Raw genomic sequence first — 21,322 nt, 5'->3', positions numbered from 1 at the left:
TTCCAGCCTTGTCAGTTTCCCTTCATCTTGCTCAAACCACAGCAAGTCAGGCTCATGGGAAAACAGAATGAACAGGAGAATTGAAGGACGAGCATTTGGACTTGTGGTTAACATGCACCCATATCCCATATGGGTGCGCCTGGGGTAACAGGTAATGGTTCAATTAACTGAGTATTGGCCACCCACATGGAAGACCCGAATGGAGTTCCAGGGGCCTCAGATTGGCACCAACTGGCAGCCACTGTGGGTATTTGAGAAGGCAAAGGGCAGAGAGGAGGTTTTCTCTTTTCCCCTCTCTGTCCATCTCCCCGTCCACCTTGTGGGAGCGAGCCGGGGGCACCTGCTGGTTTAGGTGGTCCAAGACGTATGACACTGAGGACGGCATCTAGCCAGCGCCAAATACTTGTTGTCCGTGGTGCTACCAAGCAGCAAAGGCGGTGACAGCCATGGTGGCATGGGGGGGGGGTTGAGCTGTTGCCAGGCTACTCCACTTCCTCTCCAGCTCCCTGCTCATGGGTCTGCAAAGGCAGCCGAGGATGGCCCAAGTGCTTTGGTCTCTGCCATCCAGAGGGCCCTGCCCCAGCTGCTGAGGCCGTCTCATGCTTTCTCTCTCTTTCTTCTCTCTCTCTCTCTCTCTCTCTCTCTCTCTCTCTCTCTCTCTCTCTCTCTGTAACTCTGAGTTACAAATAAATAAATCTTTTTTTTTAAAGAATATGATGATGGCGGTGTCCATTGTATACATACTCAGGAGGCAGGCCTGGTGGGGTTATTGTGGGTCGCTTACGACTAGGCTGCAGCTCCCACTGGTTTGCGTGAGGGCTGAGTGTGTGCCTAGCAGGATCGGGCTGGACTGCAACACCCGTTGGTTCGTGTGGAAGACAGGGCTGGAAACAGAACCGACCCAGCAATTGCAACAACCGGCTGATTGGGGCAACAGACTGTGCCAGACCCTGTACTGGCAAGCACACACAAGAATCAGGTCTGGGATCACCTCAGATGAAGTTTCTTTGGGGATCCCTCCAATTGAACTGCTGATCTCAGAACCCCAACCATGAAGAGAAGTGCAGGTTCCATGGTCCGACCATGGAGGGCAAGGGTCAAAGCCCAGCCTCCTCAGAGGCTCAGACGGAGCAGTGGACAGCATACCCAGGGGCACATGGAGGATATGGCAGTCCATCGGAACCTGCAGAGGACACCTGGTACCACAACAGAGGACAGAACAAATCCATCAACTACCCCAGCCATGTGTTGGCAGTGAACATCTGGGCGGAAGAAGACTCTAAGGTGGACTATGTCAGCCAGTGGATTCTGCAGCGACCTCATTGTGCTTGGAACGGCGAGACTGGCAGCAATTCAGAACCGTTGAACTATGGAAAGCACTCGAGCAGGACCCTCGGAGCATGCCCCACATCGGGGGCCTGGGATGGGTAGGGCTTCTCCCTTTATCTCCCACTTTACCCCAGATACAGAAAAAAAAAATGTGGAAACAATAGTCTCACCCACTTTCCTGTAGCCCTGGACCTTTGTGCCCTAATTAACTATGTAAAGATTGTCAAAATAAAGTAATTTAAAAAAAGAACGATATGATACGATAATGGCGATGTTCACTGCAAACCTACTTGGTCCCAGGGGTTTTCCTACATTCTCCTAGGACCTTTCTTGGTCACCTGAGCCCCTGGGGGACTCTCCCCTCCCCGTGAGGCTCTGTTCTCTGGCCCTAAGCACTGTCTCTTAGGCTCTCTCTCAACACCTGAGGAGTCAGGGATGGGTCTCCCACCGACTTCTCCCCAACCTTCAGACGCTGACCCATGAGGCGATGTCCCAGCCGCCGCCACCACCACCCCACCTCCAAGAGCAAAGGTTAACATGTGGAGGGCACAGCTGAAGAGAGTGGGCACCACGGGCAAGACAGTGGTGTTCTCATTTCCCGGCAGCGCTTTGCCGCTTTGCCAGCAGGAGGAGCTGGCAGAGGGCGGGAGTCCTCACTCGCCCTGGAGCCCACAACTTCACGTGCCGCTACGATGCCATCAGGGCACACGCAACCCTACAAGGACGCCGTCTCAGAAGTCTTCGGAGGTGGGAGGCTGGGTCTGCAGCATCTCCTACACACACACACACACACACCCCTCCCTCTTCACAGATGCCAGGCCAGGTCTGCACCATCAGTCACACACACACACACACACACACACACGCGAGCGCGCATCCTGGTGTGCTCAGCCACATGGACATCTTCGGGAGTGTAACTCCGTGCACGCTGTTACAGTCACACCATTTCAACCTTCACACACACCAGCGCACATTTGTGCACTCCAGGCAAGCCACAACCACACACACACACACCTGTTCCCAAATGCAATGTCAGGCATACATCGGTCACACACACACACACACACACACACACACACATCTGCTGGCATACAAAACTTGAGACATTTCAATTTCTCTCCACATTTCCACACCGCCACAGACAAATCTAGCCTCAAGCACACAGACACCACCACCCGCCTGCACACACCCCCACCCACGTGCGTGCACCCCTCATACCCAGAGTCCCCGGTGGCTCTGCTGGGAGAAATCCCGGCAACACGCACTGCGTGCGTGGGGTGAACGCGGGGAGAAGAGCATGGGGGTGAGGGTGTGAAAGGACCGCGGCCCGCCGGGAGGCTTAAGGCTCAGCACCAGGAACGCGCACAGCCACGCACAGAGAGCTGGGGTGGGGGGAGCTCCGGAGAAGAGAGCGCCAACGACCCCAGGGGTCAGGCCGGGGCTGTGACAAAGGGCAGCGAGCTGACGGCCGCAGGGGAGACCCACCCTCCCGGGGAGACCCATGCTCCCGGGGAGACCCATGCTCCCGGGGAGACCCACGCTCCCTAACCCCAGCGCGCGCTGGAGGAGCCTGGAGAGGTCCGTGCCAGAGTCCCAGCGCCCTGGCCGCGCTCTCCCCGACTCACCCGCCTCCGCAGCGGCGGTGCCTGCGCCCGGGGCGCAGCAGGAGCCGGAGCCCGGCGAAGCGGCCGGTTGGGGGCCCGCGAGATCCGCCAGGAGCCGGTGCAGCAGCCAGCCAGGCCGGGGCGCAGAGCCGGGACGCACTGTGCAGCCGGCGGGATCCGGGGTGGGGTGGGGGGTGGGGGGCTGGCCCTTCGCTCACGTGGGTTTGGGGGCCTCGAGCGGCCAAGGATGGTGGGAAGGGGCGGGATCCCCTCCGGGATCCCCACCCCTCCGCCTCTCCCCACCCAGCACCCAGATCAGGAACGGCAGCCAGCCGCGCCGGGGAGGAAGGGGCACACCCGCGTGTTGGCGGAAGGAGGGGGCGGCAGCCGCGCCGAGGGGATGAGGGGCCTCCAGCCCCCGCCCCCTGCTCCGAGTCCCCGCCTCCCCGCAGCCTCCCTCCGAGGCTCCACCATCCCCGGAGACAGGGCGGGTAGGGAGCGCGTGGGACCCGGCCCTGGCACTGCGGGGTTCCGCGCCCATGTCCTCGGCGGAGGGCTGGGGAAGGCACTGGGGCGGGGAGGGGGCTGGTGTCCATCCAGATGGCCGCAGGCCCCAATGCCCTGCTTCTTACCCTCCCCCACCGCACCCCATCCCTGCCACTCGGGGTGCGCACCTGTGGCCCCCTTTGGGCCAGCAGCCCCCGTCTCCCTTCTGTGAGCCTGGGGCTCATCCAAACCTGGGAGGTGACTTCGGACGACCTCGGAGAGAATTAAAGCTGTGCCAATTACAGTGCCGGAGCAAATGGGAGACGAATAATTGCTGCTCGAGTGGTAATTAACCCTCCTTTCCGCTGTCTTCAGGGTCCGCCTGGAAACGGCGACCTACATCTTGTGACTGGAGCTGACTGGCTTGCTTCCATTCAACAGCTTGGGCCTCTCTCTCTCTCTCTGCTCAAACAGAGCCCTCGGGGGTGACGGGGGTGGGGGTGAGGGGTGACCACCAGGGCCTCCAGCTGGGAGTGATTTGCACCAACCGGTGGCCGCTGCCACCTCCTGGAGCAAATTCATCTTTTACTTAGAGCGCACGCCCAACCCTTACGGAGTAGCCATCCCTACCCCTTCCAGGTTACAGAGGCGCAGGTGCAACTCAGGCCCAGGAACTTGGCCAAGGTCACACAGCCCCCGGGCAACACTTCCTGGCCAATGCTTCAGAAACCCATCAGCTCCTTGGGGTCCCAGAGCCTGGAGGATCGGAGTGAATTCAGATACCCATCCATTGCTATGCCCTGTGGCCCTGCTTCCCATCCAGCTCCCTGCTGATGGCTTGGGGAAGCAACGGAGGATGACCTAAGTGCTGGGCCCCCCACCCCGTACACACCTAGGAAACTGCAGAGGAAGTTACTGGCTTTAGACACTCCCAGCTCCAGCTGCTGCTGCCACTTGGGGAGGGAACCAGCATATGGAAGATCTCTCTGTGTCAGACTCTTAAATCAATGATTTATAAAGCAAATACACACTTGGTGGCTAAAGTCCTCCCATACAGGTGCTGGTTTCACTTCCCTGGGAAAGCAGTCGAGGACGGCTCAAAGCCTTGGGACCCTGTACCCGTGTGGGAGACCTGGAAGAAGCTCCTGGCTCCTGGCTTCGGATTGGCTCAGCTCCACCCGTTGCGGTCGCTTGGGGAATGAAGCAGCAGATGGAAGATCTTTCTGTCTCTCCTCCTCCTCTCTGTAAATGTGCCTTTCTAACACAAATAAATAAATCTCTAAAGAAAGATTCAGACCAGACTACACTTTCAGTTTCTGAAAGGACAGCGGTAGCATGGAATCTTTTTGTACTTGTTTGACATTCAGATGTATCCAGTCCCTATTTTAGCCATGAGGAGTTCTACAAACATCTTGCAGGAGTCCTCTGACAAGTATGAGCTCATTAGATTATATGGACCTTCCAAAAAGGGCATATCTCATTCTTCAACCCCAGAAGAATCCCATTGGGCAGGCTCACCACACCCACTGGTTCACTCCCCAAAGGCCAACAAGCCAGGAGCCAGGAACTCTATCCTGGTCTTGCCTGCGGGTGGCAGAGACCCAACTATGCCGGTCATTGCCCGCAGCCTCCAGGAGCACTTGCAGGTAGCAGAGTTAGAAGTGGAGTAGCAGGGAACTCAAGCTGACATTGACCGTTAGGTGGGCCTCCTAAGTGGAAGCTTCACATACTATGCTGCAACATTCATCCCTGAACACTGGCATGTTCAGCCCTGTGGTGCTGACAGCTTCCCCCTACCTACGACCATGTGTGCAGTGCCTGGGCCCTTTGCTCTGCACCTAGGAAACCCAGAAGGAGTTCTGGGCTCCTGGATTGGGCCTGCCTGTGGCGGGCTTTGTTGTAGGTAATGAAGATCTCTCACTGTCTGTCTGTCACTCTGCTTTTCAAGAAGGTGAAAACAAGAATAAAATGAAAATCTGCAGCCTTGGGATAGCACGCTAAGGCTCTGCCCGCATTGCTGGCACCATGGCACGGTGCCGGCTTGCAGTGTCAGCATCCTATGCTAGTTTTCTGAGTCCCGCCTGCTCCGCTTCCAATACAGCTCCCTGCTAACGCACCTGGGAAAGCAGCAGCAAACGGCCCAAGTATTTGGTCCCTGCCACCCACGTGGGAGACCTGGAAGAAGCTCCTGGCTCCCAGTTTTGAATCAACTCAGCTCTCTCTCTCTCTTCTCTTTTTCTTTCTCTCTCTCTCCTTCTCTCTCTGTATATTACCTTTAAGATAAAAATAAGGACCAGGTGCGATGACTTAGTGGCTAAATCCTTGCCTTATACGTGTTAGGATCTCATATGGGCACGGGTTTGTGTCCCGGCAGCCCCACTTCCCATCCAGCTCCCTGCTTGTGGCCTGGGAAAGCAGTCAAAGACAGGCCCAAAGCCTTGGGACCCTGCACCCACGTGGGAGACCTGGAAGAGGCTCCTGGCTTCTGGCTTCAAATCAGTTCAACTCTGGCCACTGCAGCCATTTGGGGAGTAGCCATTTGGGGAGTGAACCCGCAGATGAAGGATCTTTCTCCTTCTTTGCAAATCTGCCTTTCCAATAAAAATAAATCTTTAAAATAATTTTTAATTAAAAAAACAAACAATAATCCTGGCCTTGCTGACGCCTTGGACACACGCCCTGGAATTTCCTTGTCAATTGTCCCCAGTCTACAATGCACAGGATGGCATGCAGGCATCTGGCTTAGTGGTTAAGACAGAAACATCACACACTGGACGGCCAGGGTTCAACTCCCGCTTCTGGCTCCCCACTCCAGCTTCCTGTAAATGCGGAGCACACTAGGAGGAGGCAGCGCTGGTTCAAGATCTTGGGGTCCTGCCGTCTGTGTGGGATCCTTCGGGTCCCAGCTCCTGCCCCGGTTCCTGGCTGTTGCAGACTTGGGGTATGGACCAAGGAGGGGAAAACGATGAAGGTGGAGAAGGAGTCACAGTGATCGGGGACAGCCGGCGTGAGAGAGTGATGGTTGAGCTACTGTGCACGGCGGGCAGCCCGGCTCTCCCCTGGACCACACAATTCAAATTCAGCTTGTCTCCATCTAGGAGTGTAATCCACATGGCACCGCTTCCCCGCCCCTGTCCGCAAGTGGCAGGGACTTAAAGCACTCCCCAGGGAATATTCTCATGCTAGACTTGAGAGGGACGATCCCCCCACCTGGAATTTATCCATTTATTGGTAGCAGATCAGGGAAAGATCATCCGTACACTGGTTCATTGCCTAAAATGCCCACAGTGGCCCAGGCTGGACCAGGCTGAAGCCCTGAGTTGGGAACTCCATCTGGGTCTCCCACATGGGTAGCGGGAGCTCCGAGGCCCCGAGCCATCCCCGGCTGCCTTCCAGGGTCATGAACAGGTAGTGGGTAGTACCAGAGCTCCAACTTGGGCACTCTGATACAAAATATGACCATCTTAAGCAGCCACCAAATGGCCACCCTGTTCTTTAAAAAAAAATCTAGCTGTACAATGTCAAACGGATTTCCAAATGAATTCACCTTGCACACTGAGACTCCGCACTCATTGGCTAGAATTCCCGACTCTCCCACCCAGTGCCAATGCCTACAAACACCAGATGCCCCAATAGGACACATTTTAGCGTTCAGGCTTTGGACTGGGTCTGGAGACACATCTTAGAGTTCAGCCCTAGACTGGGATTATCTAGGACTGGGTTACTTACACTCTTGGCGGCATATGAGCTCTGCCAGCTTGGGACAGATAGTCGAGCCCCCTCAAGCCTCATTTGACTTTCCCGTCAAATGGGAGCAGCTGGAACCAGCTCATACAGATGCACTGAGGGCCACAAGCCATGCTGGATCATTGTTCTGTCCTGGGACTCTCCCAGGGTCCAGAGGAAGGGGACACAGGTCAGGACTAGCTTTGGAATGAAAACTACACGCAGAAGTCAATGGTTGGGCCTGGTGCGGTCTAGTGGCTAAAGTCCTTGCCTTGAACACGACAGGATCCCATGTGGGCACCAGTTCTAATCCCAGCAGCCCCACTTCCCATCCAGCTCCCTGCTTGTGGCCTGGGAAAGCAGTGGAGGACAAATCAAAGCCTTGGGACCCTGCACCCACGTGGGAGACCCGGAGGAAGTTCCTGGCTCCTGGCTCCTGGCTCCGGATCAGCACAGCACCGGCTGTTGCGGCTCAGTTGGGGAGCGAATCATCGGACGGAAGATCTTCCTCTCTGTCTCTCCTCCTCTCTGTATATCTGACTTTGTAAAAAATAAATAAATCTTTAAAAAATAAAAAATTTTAAAAAATAAGAAGGCAATGGTGACCTAACCCATAGCCCAGGTCAAGCCCAAGTACCCTATACCCCGGGAACAAGCCTTCCCACATGCCAGCTTCAAAGTACCCGGCTGGCAAGCCCCAGCTCTGGGTCCAAAGCCTGCTGCCCGCTGATGCACGCCCTGAAAAGCCGTGGGTGATGCTGGCTTCTGTGAGAGACCCGGATAGAGTTCCTGGCTCCCGGCTTCAGTCTGACCCTGCGATGGCTGTTTGTGCTGGATATTTAAGGACTTCACCAGCAGGCAGAAGATCTCTCCTTCTCTAATAAGTAACTTTAAAAAAGATTTTTTTGAATTTTTATTTTTTGAAAGGCAGAGTTACAGAGAGAAAGAGAACTCCTACCCACTGATCAATGTAACAGTAGGAGCCACAGCAAACCAAAGCCAGGAGTTTCCCACATGGACGTAGGATCCCAAACACATGAGCCATCCTCTACTGCTTTCCCAAGTGTATTAGCAGGGGGCCGGACAGGAAGTGGAGCAGCTGAGACTCGAACCAGTGCTCATCCGGGATGCCAGCATGGCTGGCAGTGGTTCAACACGCTGTATTGCAGCACCATCTCCTACTGCGCTCCCCATGGATTATTCTTAAAACTCAGGGCTCCTTTCTGCTTTGTGCGCCTCACACTCCCCTCATCTCCCCCGGCCCTGTAATCTCTCTCCTTTCCCTGACAGATAAAGGTCCACCCTCTCCCCGATGGATAAGACCATTGAGGGGGAGGGGAGGGGAGGACTCCCCCCTAGGGATTGGCAGCGTTCAGAAATGGTATGGCTAGGATTTGAGCCACTGGCCAGGGTGGCACAAAGTTCTGATGGTCCCTAATCCTCTGGGATTGACAGCGCACCAAGCATCCCAAGCTGGCCCAGGTCCCACCTTTACCCACCCACCCCCACACCCCTTGGCTGCTGGCCCAAGCAAGAGAGGGAAGAAGAATTCAGGCTAACTCCTCTGTGGGAAGCTTTCCCTATTAATTAATTAATTAGGACAGCACTGGCCTGCGGCATACCCCCGAAGCCCCCAGAGTCATTAAGACAGGGGGCTCTCATTAGCATCTCGCAGCTCCCCCCACACTGTTCCCCTGGATGAGAGAGGAAACCCAGGGGGTGCAGGGGTGGGGGAGTGACACAGAGGGAGGGTTGGGACCTCCCCGCCCCTCACCTGCCCAGCCCCAGCCACCCACATGAATCAACATGACTGAGACATGGAAGCCAGGTGCCTGAGAGCAAACAGAATTTCAAGAGAAGAAATACGGAGAGCAGAAAGGAGAGGTTTAGACTGTTTGGCTGCTACTAAGCCTGGGAAACAGAAAATCCAACAAAAATACTGGTTTGAATGGATGGGTGGATGGGGACTTAAAAAATTTTTCTTTGCTGGGCCTGGCGTGATAGCCTAGTGGCTAAATGTCTCCCCTTGCACGCGCCAGAATCCCATATGGACCCCGGTTGGGATCCTGGCTGCTCCACTTCCCATCCAGCTCCCTGCCTGTGTCCTGGGAAAGCAGTCACGGACGGCCCAAAGCCTTGGGACCCTGCACCTGTGTGGGAGATCCGGAAGAAGCTCCTGGCTCCTGGTTTCGAATCAGCTCAGCTGCAGCCATTGCAGCCACTTGGAGAATGAATCAGCGGATGGAAGATCTCTCTCTTTCTCTTTCTCTTGTAAATCTGACTTTCCAATAAAAATAAACAAATCTTTTGAAAAAAAAAATGAATGATAAGGGCAAAGCAGTCTATGTATGTTGGGCTGCAATTGCTTGCCTAACATTTTCCATCAACAGTTGAGTGACTCTTGGGTTGAGAAAGCCACAGATACAGAAAGCCAAACACACGTGATCCATCCATCCATCCATCCATCCATCTGTTCATCTGCCCACGCTTCAGTCCACGAGAAACAAGGACTTGCTGTCACAGGCCGGGTGGCAGGTCTTCACGGAGCCAGGTCAGCACTGGGCTACTGCCTTGGTGACCCGCTGCGTTTGGCTTAAAGACTGCAGGGCCAGGAGGAGTGTGAGGCATACGTACCGGGGTTCAAATCCCAAGAGGTGAGAGGGTGGGGTGGGTTGCAATGGGGGGAACCAACAGCTCAGGCCAATAACAAGGTGCAGCAGGTTAAATCATCACTTCCTATATCCCCTGTGGGTGCTGGTTCAAGCCCCAGCTGCCCCGCTTGTAATCCAGCTCCCCGCTAATGCACTCAGAAAAGCAGCAGGAAATAACCCAAAGAGTTGAACACGTGCCAGGGAGATGAGACACCTAGTTGGAGTTCCAGGCTCCTGGTTCTTGTGGCCATTTGCAAAGTGAACCAAAAGATAGACGATCTCTCTCTCTCTCTCTCTCTCTCTCTCTCTCTCTCTCATAAGCAAATCTTACAAGAACAGAGATTTGCGGATGAGTTTTCATCATGCAAGCTGCCTCTTCTCTTGCTTGGTTCTTTGAACCTGGAAGAGCCACTTCAGGCTAAAGGGCTATGACATAGGCTTTCGGGGGTTGCCTTATACAAGTCACTACAAAGTAGCTGGCTGAAGGGAAGCCCATATCAGTGGCAGCAGGGCTTTCTGGAAGGTTCTGGGGGAAGGAACCTTCCCTGGTTCTCTCAGCTTCCGGTGCCACGGAGGATCTTTGGCAATTCCTGGCTCACGCATCTCCCACCCGGCCTCTAACCCTCGGGTACCGTTTTGATTGACAAGTGTATATCTACATGATGGATGACATTTCAAGACAGGCAAATATTGTCGAGCTGTTTAACACATGGTCAGGGTAGGCATTTCATACTCTGGTTAAAATGCCACCTAAGATGCCCGAAGCCTGAGTTTGAGTACCTGGGTTCAAATCCCAGCTCGGCTATCTGAATCTACTTCCCCGTTTCTGTACATCCAGGGAGGCAACGGGTGATGGTTCATATCCCGGAGTCCCACCACCCACATGGGAGACCTGGACGAAGCGCCTGGTTTCTGGCGTGGGTCTGACCCAGCCCTGTCTGTTCCAGGAATCTAGGGAGTGGACCAGTAGACAAATATGTGTGTATGTGTGTGTTTCATTCTCTCTTCCTTGCAAAAAAAATGAACAAAATAGAAATTTTCATGCATCTTTTGATGATAAAAAGCTGCAGCTGGACCAGGCGGAAGCCAGGGACAGAGCAGTATGTGGGGGCTAGGCTAGCCTGCACAACATACAGGTTAAGCTGCTGGCTGCAGCACCTGGCATTCCATATGGACACTGGTTCGAACTCTAGCTGCTCCACTTCTTTTTTTTTTAAATAATAAAATAATTTTATTTTTGATGATGTTTACATAGTTGACAATGATGCGTGCCCATGTGGACTACCGGTTGGGGGGCAGGGAAAGTCAAGGAATGGGAGAAACTGGATAAGACAACTGCCTCCAATCTCCTCTTTTATTCCTGTCCCTGGGGAAAGTAGGGAGAGGAGGGGAGAGGGCCGCTCCCAACACCCCAACCGCATCAGTACCTGGGGATGGGAGACGGCCACCCGCTGTCATCCCAGGGTCTCCGCTGTCATCCCAGGGTCTCCAATGTCATTCCAGGGTCTCCGCTGTCATCCCAGGGTCCCCGCTGTCATCCCAGGGTCCCCACTGTCATCCCATGGTCTCCAATGTCATCCCAGGGTCCCCACTGTCATCCCAGGGTCCCCAATGTCATCCCAGGGTCTCCAATGTCATCCCAGGGTCCCCAATGTCATCCCAGGGTCTCCACTGTCATCCCAGGGTCTCCGCTGTCATCCCAGGGTCTCCGCTGACATCCCAGGGTCCCCGCTGTCATCCCAGGGTCTCCAATGTCATCCCAGGGTCCCCGCTGTCATCCCAGGGTCCCCACTGTCATCCCAGCATCCCCAATGTCATCCCTGGGTCCCCACTGTCATCCCAGGGTCCCCGCTGTCATCCCAGGGTCTCCGCTGTCATCCCAGGGTCCCCACTGACATCCCAGGGTCCCCGCTGTCATCCCAGGGTCCCCAATGTCATCCCAGGGTCCCCAATGTCATCTCAGGGTCCCCGCTGTCATCCCAGGGTCTCCGCTGTCATCCCAGGGTCCCCAATGTCATCCCAGGGTCTCCGCTGTCATCTCAGGGTCCCCGCTGTCATCCCAGGGTCTCCGCTGTCATCCCAGGGTCCCCAATGTCATCCCAGGGTCTCCGCTGTCATCTCAGGGTCCCCGCTGTCATCCCAGGGTCTCCGCTGTCATCTCAGGGTCCTCACAGCTCCCCTATGGGGTGATCCCCGAGCCCCAGGTCTTACATGTGCTGGTGGGAGCTGTAGCCCAGACTGGTATGTTTTAGCTTGCTTCAGCATCCACCAGCAGGTGCTACAGCCTGGCTCAGCCCAGCCTGTCCTCAGTTCCAGCTCATGCTGGTGGGTGCTGCTCTACTTGTAATCCAGTTCCCTGCCAATGCACCTGGGAAAGCAACAGAGGATGGCCCAAGTGCTTGGTCCAGCGGTCACCCACTGAAGCGGCTGCGATGAGCAGGCGGAAGAGCGGGTGTAAGAGAAGCCAAGCCCTCTTGACATCTAACCTTGGACATGACGGTGGAGTCCCATCACTTCTGCTGGATTCTGCCGGTGAAGAATGTACTCTTAAGACATGAGCTGGGCACCTGACCTCACTCCCAGGTGGAAGTTTCATAGGCTGTTCCAGAAGAACAGTGATTCAATCCTAGCTCCAGCACCGACCCCAGCATCTTGCCTGGGAGACAGCGATGACGGCTCCCCGCCACTCACATCGGAGGACTGAATGGAGTTCTAAGATCCCGTCATCAGCCTAAGCCAGCCAAGGATGCTCTTCCTCCTTCTGTCTGTACCTATCTCTTGTTTTCACTCCCCAAATAGCCACAATGACCATGGCTGGGTCCGACTGAAGTCCAGGGCCTGGAACTCCATCAGGGTGTCCCACAGAGGTGCAGGGGCCCAGGCGCTTGGGTCATCTTCTGCTGCTTTTCCAGGCACATTAACAGGGAGCTGGGCCAGAAGTGAGGCAGCCTTACAGGTGGCAGCTTAACCCACCACACGACAAGGCCAGCCATAGCTCTGTCTGTCTGATACAATTAAACTTGTTTTTAAGTGGCACGCCGCACCTCATAAATAGAATTGCATAATTACAACTTGTGTCATTACTCTGTGTCCTTTTCAAGAACAAAAATAAGTATAGGCATTTAGCTCAGCCATGAACACTACGGTTCAAATGTCCACATCCCACGTCAAAGGTCCCCCGACTCTTGACTTCTAACACCCACGTGGGAGACGCACAGAACCTCGGATGAGAGGCCCTCGAAATGTTCGCACAGGCGCTGGCGTGGTGGCATGGCTCCTTTAGCCACCGCCCACAATGCTGGCACCCCACACGAGCGCCCAATTGAATCCCGGCTGCCCCAGGTCTCCCCCGGCTCTCTGATAACGTGCCAGGGAAGCACATGGCACCATGACCTCAACCCCCTGGCACTCAGGTGGGAAATCTGAAGGGACTTCCTGGCTCCCAGCTTGTTCTTAGCCCAGCCCTGGCTGCTGTGGCCATCTGGGGAATGAAGCAATGGATGGGAAACACGCTTTCTCTCTCTCTCTCTCTCTCGCTCTCTTGCTCTCTCTTATCATGCTTTCACATAAATTCTTTTAAATATGTTCATACCACATGGAATTAAATGACAAATTTATTTGGCTGCAAACTTCAGTAACAAAAACTGCATATTACTTTTTTTAAAGCTACTTGTACGTGGGGTGTCCACAATTTGCACAGGAGATGGAGGACTTCTGCCCGAGTCATATCAGGGAACTCACAGGGGTTCAGCCAATGTGGTCTGGTTGTGACCACTCGCCGGCCAGCAAAGCCACCTCGGTCACTGTCAGGAACCTCCTCTCCCGGCCTGGGGCTCCCTGCCACCTCCCCAACACCTCCACCAGGAAATTGACCTCATTTCTCAAAGACAAATCGGATTCTGGGTCGCGTCTCCCAGGAGCGAGAGGCCCATGGATTTGATTATCTGCAAAAGGGGGCACCTTCCAAAAACAGCAGCTGCAGCCCCAGAAGGGACCCTGAAAACGGGTCTGTGATAACTACCTGCCGAGATTTCCAAGGGAAGGGCGTCTCCGTGAGACATGCCATACGCCGCGGGGCATCTCCAGGTCACTCACACACACACACACACACACGGGGGGGGGGGGGGCGTGGGACAAAACAGACAGGAAAGCAGAAAGCCAAGCCAGCTCGCCATGTCCGTTCTACAACAGAGGAGAGTCCAGCAAAGCTCGTGGCAAACGGAGTCTCCGCGAAGCATCCTTCATTACAAAACCAGAGGGCGACTTGTAACACCCAATACGCTTGGGAGCGGAGGGTATGTCGTGATGCAAGCGGTTAGGTTGCCACCTGCCCCACGGGCACATCCTTCATCCCAGTGTCCATCCAAGCCCCGGTCACTCTGTTTCTCATCCAACTTCCTGACAACGTGCCGGGGAAAGCAGCAGGTGGTGGCTTAAGCGTTCGGGCACCTGACACCCATCCGGGAGTCCAGAATGGAGCTCCTGGGTACAATATGAGCCAGCCTGGCTGTCGGGATCATGTAAGCAGTAAACCAGCAGGAGGAAAATTCTAGCATCTATCTTTCTTTTGACAATAAAATTTTAATTAATACTTTTTTTTTTTTACAATCAGGATCAGAAAATGAAAAGGAGGCCACGTCAAGCAATTTCAATGCCCGAATCATAGCATTTATTCCATTTGCAAGAGTGTGTCCGTGTGAATACCATGAGCCAATAAGGAGCCAACACGTTGTGGCATTGTGCAGGAAGCCTTAACTGCAGTGCCGGTATCTCATATAGGCACCAGTCCCAGCGGCTCCATCTCCAATGCAGGCTAAGGTGCCTGAGAAAGCAGCAGAGGGCGGCCCAAATGCTCGGGCCCCAGCACCCATGTTTGTTGGAGACTGTGAAGAAAGCTCCTGGCGCCTGGATTCTGCCTAGCTGAGCCCCCAGCCATTCTCGCCATTTGGAGAGTCAACCAATGGGTTGAAAGATCTTTCTCTCTCTCTCTCTCTGCCTTTCACATCAGTAAAATCTGTCGTACGCAAAGGCACGGGTCCACAGCTGCAATACAGGCAGACTTTCAAAACAAAGCGTGGAATGAAAAGTGGACACAAATGCTCCGCCATGGAAGACTCTATTGAATGTCAAGTCCAAAGGAAGCAAAAGCCCATAGAAACAGAAGGACCATGAATAGTCACCCCAGTGATCATGAGAGGGGCTCCTGCTAAGATGAGGCTAAAACAGTCCCAAGGAACAATGGACCTACTCAAGAATTAGATACAAGTGCTGGCTGACACAGCCGACAGTCGGACTAAAAGTCTCGGAACATGTACTTCAATGTCATTCATTTGGGGTCCGGCACGATGGGTCGGTGGCTAAATTCTCACCTTGCAAGCACCTGGATCCCATCTAGGCGCTGGTTGGTCCGTGTCCCAGCTGCTCCACTTCCCATTCTGGCCTGGGAAAGCAGTGGAGGATGACCCAAATCCTTGGACCTCTGCACTGATATGGGAGACCTGGAAATAATCTCCTGGCTCCTGCCTTGGGATTGGATCAGCTCCGGCCATTGTGGCCATTTGGAAAGTATACCAGTAGACAGAAGATCTTTCTCTTCTCTCCTTAAACGTGATCTGCCTATCTAATAAAAATAATATTTTTTAAAAAAGCATTGTTCATTCTACTTTGAGAATCTCATTCCGGCCCTGTGCACCTTGAACACCTGCTGTGTGCCAGCTTATGCTGTTGTAGGCATTTGGGGAGAGAGCCAGCAGACAGAAAATCTGTGTCTGTGTGTTTGTGTGTGCGCGCGCGTGCGCGCACTACATCAAAACAGTGATGTCTACGCTGGGCAAAGTCCTTGGCGAAGCGCACGGTTCCGCCAAGCTCGCGGCAGTCCCAGGCACCCCTAGGGGCTCCGTGAGACCCCTCCCCCACGCCTGGAACGCTCTGCGTTGTTGCTGAGTCGCCATGGCGACCAACACTTTTCGTTCTCTCCACAAGCCTGGGAGGCCGAGTGCGTTGCTAGCAAGGAGGAGACGTACCTACTTGTGTGCGCTGAGATCCCGGGTGCCAGACCCCCGGGCACCCAGCAAACGACCATGCCCGTGTTGGCGCCCCCGGCCGAGCTCAGCCAGGACAGTCGCGTGGGGGCCCCATCATGGCGAGAGGCGGCACAGGCCACTACACGCCGAGCGCATAACCTGACCGACCGCTGCGGGCAGGAGGTGGTGACCATGTGGCAACCGAAGGACAGCGTGCGGGACCCTCACGTGGCGCGCCACTTGTGCCGCGCCGCTTACATCCTGCCCTGGCGCTTTCGAGTGGAGATGCTGAAAGGCGGCAGCACCGTGGAGAAGCCGCCCCCTGGCGACGGCGTCACGCTGTGGAAGGGCAAGATGAAGCCGCCCGCTTGGCACGCGCGCCTGCCGCTGCCCCTGCACCGCGACGCGCGCGCCCTGCAGACGGCCGAGGTGGTGCACGCACACGCGCGCGGGGCGCGCCTCACCGCCGCCCGCCTGGGCCGCGCACAGCACCAGATCAACGCGCGTCTGGGACAGGTGCAGCGCCAGCGCGACGCCACCGACCGCAGGCTCAGCCAGGTGCGCAAGGGCCTGCTCGTCAACCAGCAGAGCGTCAAGCTGAGAGGCTACCGGCCCAAGTCGGAGAAGGTGGGGGTCCCGCAACCCCACCCGATCCCCGCAATACCTCGTGGCACTCCCCCTCCGCCCCAAGTTCCAAGGGACACACACACACACACACACACACAAGAGGAGACCGGGAGAGGCACACCTCGAAGCCCAAGCAAACACCACCCCCCAGCCCCTAGTCAAGGATAGCAGGTGATGCCAAGATCGCAAGCCATATGAAACTCCACCCGAAGTAAAATCAAACCCATCCCCCATGTCCGGAGCAGGTGGTTGGCAGGGACAGGAAGTTGCCTCTTGCAAGTCTATATCCCACGTGGAAGCGCAATGCCCGTGACTCCCGACTCCAGCTCCTGCTCATGCGCGGGGAGCAGGGCAGGTGACGGTGACGATTCAAATACTTGGGTCACCGCTAACCCGGTTGGAGCAGCAGAGTGGGACACCCAGATGGAATTCCTGGCTCCTGTCTTCTGCCCAGTCTAGTGCCCTAAGCTGTTGCGGAGCAACTGGGGAGTGACCCAAGAGAGGGGAGCTAGGGCTGTATGTCTAGGGCGCCCCAAAGTCTGCAGCCTGAAGAGGAAGAAGACCGTATTAGCCCAGTGAGGCGAACCTGCTAGTAGGGCAAGCCCCAATAGGCAAAAAACCTCCACATGCTTGTATAATGAGGTCCCTCCACGGGTAAGGCCAGGAGAGCAGTGAGACCGTCCATGAGGAAGCGGGTCCCCACCTCCTCCGAGGTTAAGCCACCTTCATCCCGGCCCTGTGCCAGAGACAGAAGCCCCCAGCCCCAAATTCCAGAAGGTAAGATCCTCCCCCCAACCACCACCAAGCAAGAGCCCCTTAAAAGAACCAAGCTTTGGGACCAGTGCTGTGGCGCAGCTTGTTAAAATTCTGTCTGCAATGCACAGCTAGGGGCAACGGGTTCCTGTCCTGGCTGCTCCACTTCCAAACCAACTGCCTGCTAATACACACTGGAAACCAGTGGAGGCTGGGCTCCTGTATCCATGTGGGAGACCTGGATGCAAATCCTGGCTCCAGCTTTCTCTCTGTCTGTCTCTCTCTCTCTCTCTCCCAGTTTTTAAAAAGTGGATGGAATACCCCTCTCTCTACCTATCTATTTATCTATCTATCTATGTGTGTGTGTAACTCTGCCTTTCCAATAAAATACATCTTTTTAAATAGGAAAAACCAGCAACCCTTCTGAGAATGTGCCGCTGCCTCTTTATTCTCCAAGCGCCTTGTGAGGGTCGCCAAGCCCCCTCAGCGCCTGGAAGGAGCCAGCCCCTGGGACTGTCATACAGTGTGTCTCCTTGCCTTGCAGGTCCCCGACAAAGCTGACAGTGTGCTTACCTGGGAGAGAGAGGAACTGTGGGGCATGAAGCGGAAGCTGGAGAAAGATATGGAACAGTCGGAGGCCCTGCTCAAGGTAAGGGAGCCTGGGAGCTGGGGGGTGAGGGGTGCCGGGGAGACGGAGGGGGTGTCCTGTGACCCTGGACACTGGCATGGTAGCACCTCCTTCAGTCTGTGCTGCTCCTCCACTTTGCAAAAGAGATAAGACAGGCGTGGCGTCGGGTCTGGGTCTCAAAAGGTTGGTACACACCCTGGGCCGGACTCTGTAACCGTTGCATCAAGTCCTGATGTTCTGAGAAACAGAAGCTGTGACCATCTCATTAGAGATGGAGAAACTGGAGGTCCGGGGAAACAAATTCAGCCATTGCACAGAATCCGCCAGTGATGGGGTCACCACTCCAGTACCTGGGGCGCGTTGTTTCACGTTGAAAGGCAAAGAGAGAAACCCAGAGCTCTGCCGACTGCTGGTTCACTTACGCACAATACGTACTGTGGCCAGGACTGGACCGACCTCACGGAACTCCCTCCAGGTCTCCCACGCAGATGGCAGGGACACAACAACCCAAGCCCTCGCTAATGCCTCCCAGGATGTACCTTGACAGGAATCCGCAGAAGGAAGAGGAGTCCTGAGGTTGGCATTGTGAGTGGCGCCGGTTAAGCTTCCGCCTACAATGCCAGCATCCCCAGTGGGCACTGTGGGTGCAAGTCCCGCCTGCTCCACTCCCACTAACGCACCTGGATAAAGCAATGAAAGTCCATGGGCTCCTGCCACCCGCATGGAAGACCCAGGAGTTCCTGGCTCGTGGCTTGAGCCTGGCCCAGCCCTGGCTGCTGCTGGTATCTCTCTCTCCCCCTCTCCCTCTCTGTAACTCTACCTTTCAAATAAAGAAATCTTCTCTTTAAAAAAAAAAATGGTAATAAAACAGAGCCAGGCCTCCAAGGCAGGCATCCCAAGAGGAATCCAAACATCTGCTTCAGAACACAGGGCAAGGAGGCTATGGGCACTTCGACTTAGAAATCGCTTCTTTCCAAGCATGAACAGCAAGCCCTGGAAAGCCAGGAGCCCACATGGAAGCGCCCAGATTCAAGTCCCAGCTCCACTCCCAACTCCAGCTCCCTATTTGAGGCACCTTGGGGAAGGCAGCAGGTGCCTGGGCCCTGCCCCCCCCCCCCACCCACATGGGAGAGACCTGCTCGGGACCTTCCAGCCCTTTGTAGGCAGAAAGAGAATGGGCCAGCAAGATGGAAGCTTTTTCTCTCTCTACCTTCCATATATAAATAATTTTTTGTCTAATAAATAAAAGCTTTTACCAGCATGGAAACCAATAAAAGAGCCAAGGGAGAGAGTCACAGGTTCACAGCCTTGTCACCCCGATGCCTGCAGGCTCTGGCCTCCTGTAGAGACACCCTGGGCTTCTGCTCCAAGGAGAGATTGCAAGCCGTGGACCTCATGAACCAACCGCTGGACAAGGTCCTGGAACAGGCTGGCCGCCACTCCTGGGTGAACCTGTCGCGGCCCCCAACCCCCCGCACTCAGGGCCAGAAAACGCCACCTGTAGACCCTGTGGGCACCTATACTCCAGGTAGGCTTCCCGGGAAGGAAGGGTGCCTGGTGTCCATCTAAAGTCAGCCTCACATTCATTCATTCATTCATTCACAGACAGTACAGCATCCCCCCCCCACCACCACCAAGGCAGAGAGGGTGTGGGGACCCAGAAAGTCAGGATCTGGGGAAAGGCAAGTATGTGGGGGGACTGGGCTCCCCCACGTGCGCACGCGTGCCTTGGCAGAGTGCGCCGCGGCTCTGTACGAAGCCAAGAGGCTGTTGATCGAGTCGAAGGACACCCTAGTGGAAATGGCCAAGAATGACGGGGAAGTGGGTGAGCGCCAACACCAGATGAGCGACCGCGTGTGCGCCTCGCTGGCGCAGAAGATGCGCGAGACCTCGGAGCTGAAGGTGTGCGCCAGGGCGCAGGGGCGGGGGGGGGGGGGGGCTGCCGGAGAGGGATGGAGATGGTGGGAGGCGAGAACCAGGGCTGGGGGGGGGCAGAGGGTGGGAAGCGTGCGCGCGACCCCCCAACACCACCATCGCCTGTGCTCCCCATCTCCAACCCCAGGAAAGGATGAACATGACATTAGGGCTCATGCGAGGGACCATTCACCGGTGCACGAAATTCAGCCAAGAGATGCTTGTCACCCGAGGCCTCATCAAGGTATGGGCTGGGAACAGGTGCGCAGAGGTCCCCCCCTCCCCCGCCCGCCCCACCGAGGGCCCCCAACTGGGAGAAGGGTGAGGGGTGATGGGGAAATAAACTCTGCGCTCTCCGCACCCCGCACAGGGTCCTCTGTCCAAACTTCACCTGGAGACGCGAGAGAAGTTGGATCGACCCCTGGTCCGGGTGTACCAGAGACACGTGGGCACCCAACTGCCCGAGGCCACACGCCTCGCCCAGGTCCGCCCTCCTCGCACGCCCCTCCCCCCCCCCCCCCCCCCGTTTCCCTGTCTCCCTTCTATGTCTCCTTAGCCCGTCCTGAGAAGGGCTTCTTCTAGTTGTCTGCCCCTGGACCTTCCTTCCCCTCCTTCGCCAGCTCTGGCCTGTCCTGCATTCCTTGTCCACGATGGGGGACTCTGCAATACCTCCACCCGCCCCCTCACCACCACCACCCCCATCCCGCCCCCAGGGCACAGACAAGCTGCAGCGTCACATCTCGAACGTGGCCAAGAACCTGGACAAGCTCCTTGCCACGCGCCAACACCTAGCCCAGAACCTCAACTACAAGAAGGTCGGGCAGGACGTGGACGCCAACGTGGTGCGCCTGCGCCTGCGCCAAAAGCACTCGCACATTTTCTACGAGCAAGCGCAGCGCCTGGTGAACGACTGGGACCCCCGCACGCCGCCGGGCCACGATGCCTGCGTGGACCCCAAGTGACGCCAGCTTGCCCACCTCCCGCTCCCACCGCCCCCACTTCCCCACACCCCTGGCCCTAACCCCAAGGCCCCCAGGCTGACCAGACAACACCCTCTCCCCAGCTATAGCTTCACCTTACCTCCCTGGCGTTTTCTAAGCAGAATTATATTTAAAAGAGATTAAAGGGACCTGGCGCGATGGCCTAGCTGCTAAATCGTCGCCTTGCAACCGCCGGGATCCCACATGGCCGCAAGTTCGTGTCGCTGTTACCGTGTGGTCTGTGAGAAAAAAAAAGAAACCGTTCCTGAAAAAATTCAAATAAAGACAAAAATATCAAAACCCATGGCTTGCAGCAAAAACAGTACTGAAACAGTTACATAACTGATAGGGGAGTAACATATAGGATTTAGAAAGAGCTTCTGGATCCCGGCGGCGTGGCCTAGCGGCTAAAGTCCTCGCCTTGAATGCCTCGGGATCCCATATGGGCGCCGGTTCTAATCCCCGCAGCTCCACTTCCCATCCAGCTCCCTGCTTGTGGCCTGGGAAAGCAGTGGAGGATGGCCCAATGCATTGGGACCCTGCACCCGCGTGGGAGACCCGGAAGAGGTTCCAGGTTGCTGGCTTCGGATTGGCGCGTATT

The 21,322-nt window shown here is 55.8% G+C and overlaps 2 protein-coding genes across 3 annotated transcripts in view; one reads left to right on the top strand and one right to left on the bottom strand.

Moving 5' to 3' along the window:
* Positions 1-15,293, bottom strand: part of SLC1A6 (solute carrier family 1 member 6) — a 31,805-nt gene extending 16,512 nt beyond the window's left edge. The window contains exon 1 of one of the 2 annotated variants that reach the window (XM_004595697.2): positions 15,166-15,293. The gene's annotated coding sequence lies outside the window, so the exon portion shown is untranslated. Of the gene's footprint in view, positions 1-2,954; positions 3,079-15,165 lie in introns of those variants that run through there. The other variant, XM_058658160.1, reaches the window with a different exon arrangement.
* Positions 15,294-15,775: 482 nt separating this feature from the next.
* On the top strand, positions 15,776-20,881 carry TEKTL1 (tektin like 1). Its single transcript, XM_004595983.2, has 7 exons — positions 15,776-16,446; positions 17,744-17,848; positions 19,157-19,355; positions 19,563-19,729; positions 19,890-19,985; positions 20,112-20,225; positions 20,455-20,881. Exons 1-7 carry the CDS (start codon positions 15,877-15,879, stop codon positions 20,701-20,703), a joined length of 1,500 nt encoding a protein of 499 aa, XP_004596040.2. The 5' UTR covers positions 15,776-15,876; the 3' UTR covers positions 20,704-20,881.
* The last annotated feature ends 441 nt before the right edge of the window (positions 20,882-21,322 follow it).

The sequence above is a fragment of the Ochotona princeps genome, chromosome 33 (assembly GCF_030435755.1).
Source record: "Ochotona princeps isolate mOchPri1 chromosome 33, mOchPri1.hap1, whole genome shotgun sequence".
Lineage (NCBI taxonomy): Eukaryota > Metazoa > Chordata > Mammalia > Lagomorpha > Ochotonidae > Ochotona > Ochotona princeps.
Note: the sequence above shows the minus strand (reverse complement) of the source record. Positions and strands in the feature narration are given on the sequence as shown.